Source organism: Helianthus annuus, chromosome 3 (genome assembly GCF_002127325.2).
Source record: "Helianthus annuus cultivar XRQ/B chromosome 3, HanXRQr2.0-SUNRISE, whole genome shotgun sequence".
NCBI lineage: Eukaryota > Viridiplantae > Streptophyta > Magnoliopsida > Asterales > Asteraceae > Helianthus > Helianthus annuus.
In genome coordinates, this window is record NC_035435.2 from 37,959,978 (window position 1) to 37,971,210 (window position 11,233).

Below are 11,233 nucleotides of genomic sequence, written 5' to 3' on the forward strand. Positions count from 1 at the left end.
ATGGAGTTAAGTCAGTTGGACCAAAATGGCAACGATGAAACCTTTTTGGATCCAGATGTTAAAAATGAAACCTTTGGACTAAACTGGCAAAGTGGCCCAAACCACAGAAACTAAAATGGCAATTAACTCTTTGGAAAAATATAAAAAATATTAGAATACTTTAAGTCATTTTGTTTTAAAAAGGATATTTATACACAAACAATATAGTATTTTAGAATCATATTGTAATAAAAAAAATAAACCAAAAAGACGTTGATACCAATTTTCACCAAAATTTCACAAATGATAATAATTCGGTATACATGAGATCTCCAATAATTAGATCTTCAAAATGGCCTAGCCAATTAACCGGACTATAACAGAAAAAAACGATAACGACTTAGAAATAGCTAAAAATATTGGTTTCGAATGAAGCTCAAAACTGAACCAAACCGACTTGTGTACAACCCTATATCATACTATCACTCTCAAACTATGAAAAAAAGACCATTAGCAGTACACTGAAATGACAAAAAAGATCAATATATAATAAAATAGGCACAAATTTGTAAGAATATTCAAAAAAATAAATTAATTAATACAGGGGAAAAACACACATAAATATACATGTGTGTATAAAACCATATGATCATGAAATGATCACTCATTAATAGTCACACAACAAAATTAGTAAGGTTTCTCACCAACATAATTCCCAGGAGGATCATAATTACAAATCATAAAAACACCTCTACCTTGAAAACAAGTCACCCTTGCACACCCAACTCTCCTACTTTCCTTCCAAATAATTTGTGTATAATGCCCACACTCTTGCCCATTGCACGAATTCGACCCGTAGGTGTACCACCGCCGCTCTGCAACCCATGCCGCTGCCGCCTGAGTGGGGTTCCACCCATTACCACTACCCCAAAAGATATTTTCCCCATAAGGCCCATTTGAATGTTTTAACAAGCAATCTTGTCTCCTTTCCCTAGCATACAAGTCCGCGTAACGCGCTAGTCGTGTGTCCCAAACGAGCGGTGGCATATGCAGCGCGGCTCGGGCTTGGTTTTGAATAGATATGAAGTCATTGATCACATTTTTATTGAATTGGTTTTTATTAGTGATGGCATTGGTGGAGGTTAGGAGAGTAAAGAAGAATGCAAATGTGATAAGAGAAAGCCGCAAGAATGCAAATGTGATAAGAGAAAGCCGCATTGAGAGATAGTATGATGTGTTTTCCGTGATCGGAATTTTCTTAGGGTATGCTACTTGCATAATTATATATATATTCTGATTTAAAAATAAAAATAATATTAAAATAAAGAAATAGTATAATAGGGCGGTCGGATTTTGTAGAATTTAAGTGGTACCCATGATCGAATATGATTGCCATAATCTTTTGAGGACAATGCTAAATCATTTTTCAACCATTAAATATGTCAAGAACTATATATGAAGTCCTAACTATTTTTTCAAGAACTGGATGCAAATTATAAATATGAAAATGAGTTTATTCAAAAAATGTTATTTATTAAAAACTTAAAATATGAAATAGATAATATTTAATAATAAAACGTTGAACTATAATAACTTAAAATATGAAATAGATAATATTTAATAATAAAACGTTGAAAATGTCATCTTGAGGTTGAGATAAGGCTTTGTAACCACCAATAGGTCCTTGGTTCGATTGTCACAATATGGGGGGGGGGGGTTTCCATATTTATTGGGTTTCCTTCTGAAATGGTGTGTATAGGCATTATCACATTATGCCTAGTGGAGATGGATATGATCGGGTGGTTCCGCCGATGACACAATGATACTCCAGTGGTCTGTTAGTGATCCGAATTTTTCGTTCAAAAAAAATAGTAAATTACTTTATGGTGCTCGTGACGACGAGATGTGGTGGAGCAAGGATAGAGTCATAGAAATTAGGACACTAGAGTTGTAATTTTCCTTAGAAAATATTTACCTGGTTGATTAAATTCCCTGAATTTTTTCTGACTAAAAGGTCAACCAATTCTATGTCGTATTTTTATTGTGACGAAATTTTAAATTAAATACTTAAATGGTTAGAATGGAACTAATTAATTTTAAAATAATTACTTAAATTGTTAGAATGGAACTAATTATAAAACTTGGTTACTGAAATGGCGTGTATAGGCATTATCACATTATGCCTAGTGGAGATGGATATGATCGGGTGGTTCCGCCGATGGCACAATGATACTCCAGTGGTCTGCTAGTGATCCGAATTTTTCGTTCAAAAAAAATAGTAAATTACTTTATGGTGCTCGTGACGACGAGATGTGGTGGAGCAAGGATAGAGTCATAGAAATTAGGACACTAGAGTTGTAATTTTCCTTAGAAAATATTTACCTGGTTGATTAAATTCCCTGAATTTTTTCTGACTAAAAGGTCAGCCAATTCTATGTCGTATTTTTATTGTGACGAAATTTTAAATTAAATACTTAAATGGTTAGAATGGAACTAATTAATTTTAAAATAATTACTTAAATTGTTAGAATGGAACTAATTATAAAACTTGGTTACTGAAATGGTGTGTATAGGCATTATCACATTATGCCTAGTGGAGATGGATATGATCGGGTGATTCCGCCGATGACACAATGATACTCCAGTGGTCTGCTAGTGATCCGAATTTTTCGTTCAAAAAAAATAGTAAATTACTTTATGGTGCTCTTGACGACGACGAGATGTGGTGGAGCAAGGATAGAGTCATAGAAATTAGGACACTAGAGTTGTAATTTTCCTTAGAAAATATTTACCTGGTTGATTAAATTCCCTGAATTTTTTCTGACTAAAAGGTCAGCCAATTTTATGTCGTATTTTTATTGTGACGAAATTTTAAATTAAATACTTAAATGGTTAGAATGGAACTAATTAATTTTAAAATAATTACTTAAATTGTTAGAATGGAACTAATTATAAAACTTGGTTACTGTTTAGGGATTTTTTTTGAGTTTAACTTAATAAAGGAGCAAACTGTATTTCATGATTGTTCCATATACGTTATTAGCTTATTCAATTTAAACATTTATAGAAAACATACAATAACGATGAAAAAGTATAAGGGGATACGGTGTGGGCGGCAAAGTCGGCAAAAGGAGTTTGCCGCTCGGGAACATCACCGCCAACCATCTTTGCCGCGCGGTGAAGCTTATCATTCGGTGTTTGGTTACCGATCGACAAAGGGTCAATTTTGACCGTTGGGAGCATATGCAACGGCTATAAAGCCGTTTAAATAAACATTTATAGAAAACATACAATAACGATGAAAAAGTATAAGGGGATACGGTGTGGGCGGCAAAGTTGGCAAAAGGAGTTTGCCGCTCGAGAACATCGCCGCCAACCATCTTTGCCGCGCGGTGAAGCTTATCATTCGGTATTTGGTTACCGATCGACAAAGGGCCAATTTTGACTGTTGGGAGCATATGCAACGGCTATATAGCCGTTTAAAATAAAATAAAAATTATATTTTCTTTTTAAAATTAGACTATAAATACCTAACATAAATCATACCCAAATACTTTCAAATTTATACCCCAACCAACCCAAAAAATATCAAACATTTACCCAATCATTACAAAACAAAATCGGGGTTGAACTCTCGTTATGGTTTCCACCCGATAGTAACGACAATTCTGTCCGATAGTAGCATTCTTTTTTTTCCAAAATCTCATCGAAGACGCCGAACTTCAAGACACGGGCACATCTAACCGAAGGAGATATATTGAACGTCAACGTGAGGGGGGCATGAGACACTCATGGCGGATAATGTTGACGAAGACCCGAAATACAACGACGATATTTTTCGGCATAGGTTCCGTATGTCGAAACGTTTGTTTCTAAAAATTGTGAGCAACGTGGAAGCGAACAACTCGTGGTTTCAAGAGGCCCTCGATGCGCGAGGTAGGAAGGGCTTTACGCCGTTGCAAAAGGTGACATCGGCTATTAAACAGCTCGGAACTGGTAACACTCCAGACAAGAACGACGAGTACTTGCATATGGCCGAAAGAACTTCCCGCAAGTGCCTAGAATATTTTGCGACACGGTTTGCAAAATATACGCTCCCGAGTTCTTATGTAAACCGACAAGCCACGACATGGCACTTTTATACGAAGTTCATGAGGAAAAACATCACCTTCCAAGTATGTTCGGTAGCCTTGATTACACCCATTTCGTTTGGCGATTTTGTCCCACAGAGTATCGAGGCCAATATATGCGAGGAGATCACCGATACCCAACTGTTATGCTCGAAGCGGTTGCATCTCAAGATTTATGGTTTTGGCATGCTTTTTGCGGTCCACCGGGTTCACAAAACGATATCAATGTGCTACAACACTCTCCGTTATTTTTTAACGGAACGAAATGGAACCGCGCCAAAATGTCCATTTTACGTTAACAACAATTTATACAAACGTGGTTATTTGCTCGTGGATGGAATCTACCCTCCGTGGTCTTGTTAAGTCGATCCCATACTCTCACGAAGTAGACGAAAAGAAATTCAAGAGGCAACATGAGGCGACAAGAAAAGACGTCGAACGGGCTTTTGGTGTTTTGAAGGCGAAATAGGGTGTATTGAGTCGGCCGATGCGAGCAAGAACCGTTAAGAAAATTAGCAGTTTGTGTACACGTGTATTATTTTACACAACATGATTTTGAAAGACGACGGAAACGCCATAGCACTGGTGCACATTCGGGATCATCCGGTCGAGCCCGCTCTAAACGATACCGTGTTGGACGAGTTGATGGATGAAGACACACATTGGAGAGTAAAACACGATCTCATGAATTATCTCGCAAGTCAAGATTTACCCCACCTTTTGTTCGGACGAAAGTAGTTTAATTTATTTCAAGTTAATGTAATTTTATTGTTTTTTAATTTGATGTAATTTTAATGTTTTTAATTTAATGTAATCTTATTGTTAATTTATTCTATATTTATTATGTTAAATATTAAATATACTAGTTTACAAAAAATAAAAAATAAAAAAAAGTTTACCAATTCAGCAAGTGTCTAACCTCTCAGCCTATAAATAGTGCTCGTACCTCCATCCGACCACTTGCACTCAAGTCACTCTTATGCACTATTTCACGCGATCCAAGGCTAATTCGTAAGTATTTCTCCTCAAATCTTGTACAAACATCATCACTACACACTTCTCCATCATCTTCTCCATCAAAATCACACACAAGCACTAGTTTTCTACTCGAAATCGCCTGATTTGGACTCCTTGAAGGTGGTTCTCACTCAGTTGCTTATGCAAGCTGTTGTGTGACATCATCTCATCAAGATTAGTCCAAATCTAAAGGATTTCCAAACTATTCAACACGAATCTCAACAAGATCTCAACATTTTCAACTTTTCTTCCAACTTTTCTTCACTTTTTACTCAAAACCGATGGAATCTAGACTCATTCAGTCTCTCTACTCATTCCTTAGTTGAGAGCCGGCTTGAAGACGGATTTCTACCAGAGAGATGACCGACTAACGGGTTGAACATGAAATTCCATCAAAAGTCAGTAAATCTGATCGAATAGGGTGATTCCCATCTGATCCAATGAGTTGGGCCTTGGTGTGTTTTGCATTGTTTGACACGTCGTCACGCCGTCTCCGTTAAAACTTGAGAACTTTTTACTTAGAAATTTTACAAACTTTTCAAACAACAGCTCGCCCACTCGAGTGGCCATCCGATCGAATGACCATTCGACCGGGTGACTTGTCCCTTGTACTAATCCTTGTTCAAAACGATTTGACCAAACTTCAAACTACCAACTTCTCGATCGAATAGACATCCGATCGAATGGCCATCCGTCCGGATGACCATCCGACCGGATGACTTGGCATCTACACTTTTCATTGTTTGAATAGTACAACAAAAACTTCAAAAGTTTTCAAAACGATTTACAAACACCCACATCTCATTTGAATGGCTATCCGTTCGAATGCTCATCCGCTCGGATGACCATCCGATCGAATGGGCACACATCTGTTCGGATCACCATCCGAACACCCCACCATTCGACACTCTGTTACGCACCGTTCAACGCTTACGCTACTGTTCTATGCTCAGGCTAACTCCAACGCGCTCCCTTCAATCAAAGTCTGTGTTTACTAGCTAAACACGCACTGTGAGTATACTCGAACCCTTTTTCGCTTAACGCACTTTTGGGTGTTACATACGTTCTATATCAACACACAATGCACCCAATACTCAAAACTCTTTTATAAATGCTAACCGCTCTCGCATGCTATACGTGATTCAATGAATGCTTGTATGTTATGTTTACACAGTAATTACTTGCCTGACACCTTAGCAATGATAGTACTATAGTGTGGTCTCAGCACCTGTTCGTAAGGGGTTGTTAAGGGTATTACTTCACATGTTCACAGTGGTGAAAAATGTGTTGCGCATTCTACAACTCGCAGTCATGTCGGCTGCATGTGTCATTGTCGATAGCTTACTTGATTCAAGTTTCTACGTGTTTGATGTGCTGAATGCGGTCTATAAAAACTACTAAGCTAATCTAGACACCCTAGTTTTAAATTTATAAACTAAGACTCTCTAAATGCTAGACCACTGACAGGCAAGTGTACCTATCGTATGTAGTAAAGCCTAATGAAGTCCGAGTATCGAACCCACGAGACACTAGCGACGCTAAACTAGACTCCGACTCAACTAGTTACTTAATTGGTTTTAATTTGTGTTTTTAGGATTTTTCTAGTTCTTCTAAAACGAGTAAACAAGAGAACAGGGCAAGCAAGCAAGATGGTGAAGTGACGAGAAGCAGACAACGATGAGAAAGAACTACCTAGGCTTCGAATCCATATGACCAACCCATGACCTCTAGTCCTAACCAATGACTAAGCTCCGAATCTACCCAGAAAACCTTCCGCTAAGGATGATCAACCAAAATAGAAGATGGAACAAGGTGATGAAGTGCTAAATTAGAAACGACTCGAGTTATCGACACCGAATCCCACGACTGTCAGTCTAAAAACGACTATGGTGCTAAAAGTCTCCGGTCATGAAGCTAAACCTGCTAAATAATTGAAAACCTAGGAAACCCTAAATGCGAATAAGTAGCCGGATCCGAGCTATCGGTCACCCAAACTACCAAACAACGCCTAGCAAATAACCTAACAATCCTGACTCGTCCCTAGAGTTGTCAGAAAAGGATGCACACCATACTCAGTTGATTTTAATTAATTTAATTAAACTTGAATTATCTCTAATCTCAAGCTTTAGACCGAAAAACCTAATAGATTAACGAACCTAGAATGATCTAAATAGTTCCAGACCAGACTAACAAGATCACCTAACCAAACAACCAATCACAACCAAGACAAGCACACAAATTCATAAACAATCACAAAACAATAATATGTAAATCATCCCAATTTAATCATTAGTCAAAACCGAATAGTCAAAACATTAAATCATAGTTCATCTATGCCTAGGTAGTTAAAGAAAATTAGCCAAGTATCATAGCCAAGAAAAAGAAACAAGTCTCATACGAATAATAAATCAAGTTCATGAGTCCGAATAACATAAAGTAAATCAAACCAATAAACTAATTATTTTCGAACCCGAAATTGAATCTTGATCGCGGCTTGAACCCCCGACCCAGTTTTTTTTTTCCTTTCTTCTTCTCGATCGAACTCTACAGCCGTCGCCTAATATGCTTCTGTCGAACTCCCACCACACAATTATGGAGTCCCTCCCAAAGAACCCCTCTTTGCTATGTATGCACGTCCAACTCTCAATTTATCTCTGCCGCCTTATAATTCCGTTAGTGGACTCTCCACTAAAATCCAGCCCCAGCATAAGATAGTTGTTTCAGCCCAAATCTCATTTAATTGCAAACCTCAAATTGTTATATTTGTAGCCCACAAGAAATAAAATACATGTAGGCTACATATGACAAATTCTCAATCCGGTCAACACTATTTTTTTTCTTTTCTTTTTCCTTTGTCGTGACATGCACAATTAATGTGTAAACATTGATTCAACTTTATTTCATATAATGGCACCTTAGTCCCTTGAGTTTTATGATATATCTATAAGGAGCCTTGTACATACTTTCCACAATTGGCAATTCAGGTACCTCAACTTTCATGACAAATTTTCCATTTTCTTGTTTGTTTATCGTTTAAGCTTGTTTTGATCCATTTTTTCCCACCGGACCTGTAACAATATAAAATAATAAAATAGAAACCTATAACTACTAAAAATAAATAAAACCTATAAAAATAATATACAATTTACATGGATAAATGATGGTATTTTGCAACACATCAGTGTTACATGCTTACATGCTGGTTATGCGTAAACGCTTTCACTACTATATATTATGCAAACTTGTGTACTCACCTTTACATTTTATGTATTGACTTTATTTTAACGTATGTGACAGGTTGATAGGATGCTATGCTTGCTGAAACGAGTAGGAAGTCTAGAAACTCCACTAAATAAATCTGAGTTGTCGGAACAGTGTTTTGTTTATGAGACTGATATTTGTAATTACTGTTTGCTTTATATGTTTGATGGTATGGGACGTTAAACGTTAAATATAATGACATTAATAGTTGTTATGGATTCTCGTGAACAATCTGTTTCGCTCAGTGCCACGCCCCGATGTTTCCGCCATCGGTTGGGGTGTGACATTAACTGGGTCCGCGCTAGACAGCCCCCTCGCATAATTGATCCCCAATTTAAACCCATCAACAAGAAACCCCTATCACCCATACTCGAACTTAAGACCTGGAGGAGAAATCTCACCCAGGCCCACCATAGCTGGAACTTAAATACCTGTAGCCACCACTAGATCACTAGTGATGATTGTGGTTTAAGGGATATGATACTTGTAATTATAAACAATTTTTTACACTGCGTGTTGCGGCAAAACCGAGCAAATAATAATGTAAAACAAACGTGATTTGAAAATAAAACATATTGTTTAGAAGACAAAACCATTAGAATGGTGTAGTTTATCATTATACCGTTTTACTATACCAAATAAATACTTTATTTTGAGGTAAACTTTATTTTTAACAAAACTTATAACAGAATGTCGAGGGAAAAAAATCAAGCACAACTACGTACTTAAGTTTTTAGAAAAAGTTATAAACGTAAATTGTTAAAGAAGTATCAAATTATTTGATAAATTAATATATGTTCTAAAAAAGAAAAAAATTATTAAAAAATGGTAAAAAAAAATACATGGTTTTAAAAAGGAAAAAAAATTAAAAATATGTTATAAATATTAAATATAATAATAAACTATTAAGTATCAAATATATATGTTTAAAAAAGAAAAGAATTATTAAAAAATGGTAAGAAAATATATGGTTTTAAAAAAGAAAAAAAATAAAAATATATTATAAAAGGTTAAAAAACTATATATTATTTTAAAAATAAAGTTACTATTCATCGTATTTTGTTAACTATATATAATAATAACTAATAACTAATAACTAACTAGAATTACGACCCGCCGCAATGCGGCGGGGATTCTTTAGTTATAACTAAGTCGATTTAGGACGCGCACGTTATGTTGAACCTGTCAAACGTGAAAAAATAGACGATGTAAAAACGTTCACCCACACACGCACGTTGCGTCGTGTTAACTCGCAAAATTTAGAATGAAACGTAAAAACGCTAAACCAAAGACGCACGTTACGATGTGTTAAGTCACAAAATTTTGAACGAAGCATAAAACGAAAAATTTGCGGAAAATGAAAACTATAAAGGACCAAAGTTGAAAGTAAAAAAATTGTGAAGATAGATTGCAAAAGATAAAAAGTTTTGTGTTAAAAGTAAAAAAAAAACACATAGTTTTGGGTTAAAAGTAATTTATGAAACACTTTTGGGTGAAAAGTAAAAAATCAATTTTTTTTTTTGAAAAACCCTTAAAGCCAAGGTTACAACAACCATATGCATAATCGTTTTTTCTTTGAAAAACCCTCAAAGCCAAGATTACAACACATAAGTAAAAAAATCAAAGTGGTTAAATTGCAAAAGATGAAAACTTTTGAATTAGAAGTAAAAAATCAAATTAATCAAAGGGGTTAAATTGCCATATATTAAAACTTTAAACTTAAATTGTCAAATATTAAATCTTTAGGGTTAAAAAGGAAACAAAGATTAAAAATTTTAAACTTAAATTGTCAAAGAATAAAACTTTAGGGTAATTGTCAAAGATTAAAACTTTTGGGTTAAAAAAGAAACAATGATTAAAAGTTTATACTTAAATTGTCAAACATTAAAACTTTAGGGTTAAAAATGAAAATTTCTAATTTTTTTGAAAAACTCCCATAGCTAGTATTACAACACATATATGCATAGTTATGTTGCTTTTTTATAGTGTATTAATAACTAATATATGTTTAAAAAAAGAAAAAAGAACTATTAAAAAATGGTATAGGAAATATACGATTTAAAAAAACGGAAAAAAATTAAAAATATATTATAAAAGTAAATATAATAACAAGTTATTATAATATATTAAATAAAAAAATAATAAAATCTATTTATTATTTTAAAAATAAAATTACTATTAATCGTATTCCGTTAAATATATATAATAATATAAAATATAATATAATAATATAATATAATATAATATTGTTATTAGTGATTTTCCAAAACCAATAAGAAATGATCTCTAATGATAATTTTTAAAACCAATATCACAACACAAATGATGGTTTTTCTTGGAACCACACTTTGACGTTTCATCATCCATGCAACTACAATCATTCAATAAAAAGACCCCAATTTTGCTGCATATTAGGATATGAGGTGTGGTTGGAGCCTTATGGGGCTTTATCAAGTCCATCTAGAATCCACCTCACCTATGGAGCCCCCCTTTAATTTATATGGTGTGGATGGAGCCCCTATTAAACAAAATAAAAAAAACATTTGATTGGTTTAAAACTAGCGGCCCCAACCTGAATTAACCAACTTTGGCGTTAAAGGGCTTTACCACCATGGAGCCCCATCAATGGCGCCCCCCTCTTCACTTGGAGGGTGTGGTGATGGAGCCCATATGGGCGCTATACATGGTGACGTGGTGGGGATGGAGCCCCCACACCCTCCAGCCTAAGTAACCCGAACTAGTACATGCAGCAGCAACATCATCCTTAATATTCTCAACTCATTTAGATATTAGTGACATCTTTTAACTTCAAACATCAATGGGGAATTGGTTTTCAAGGGTCCATC

The 11,233-nt window shown here is 35.1% G+C and overlaps 1 protein-coding gene across 1 annotated transcript; it reads right to left on the bottom strand.

Annotated features, from left to right (window-relative positions):
- Positions 1-506: 506 nt before the first annotated feature.
- LOC110927739 (pathogenesis-related protein PR-1) lies at positions 507-1,218 on the bottom strand. The gene has a single exon (XM_022171180.2). It carries the CDS (start codon positions 1,195-1,197, stop codon positions 667-669), a length of 531 nt encoding a protein of 176 aa, XP_022026872.1. The 5' UTR covers positions 1,198-1,218; the 3' UTR covers positions 507-666.
- Positions 1,219-11,233: the final 10,015 nt, after the last annotated feature.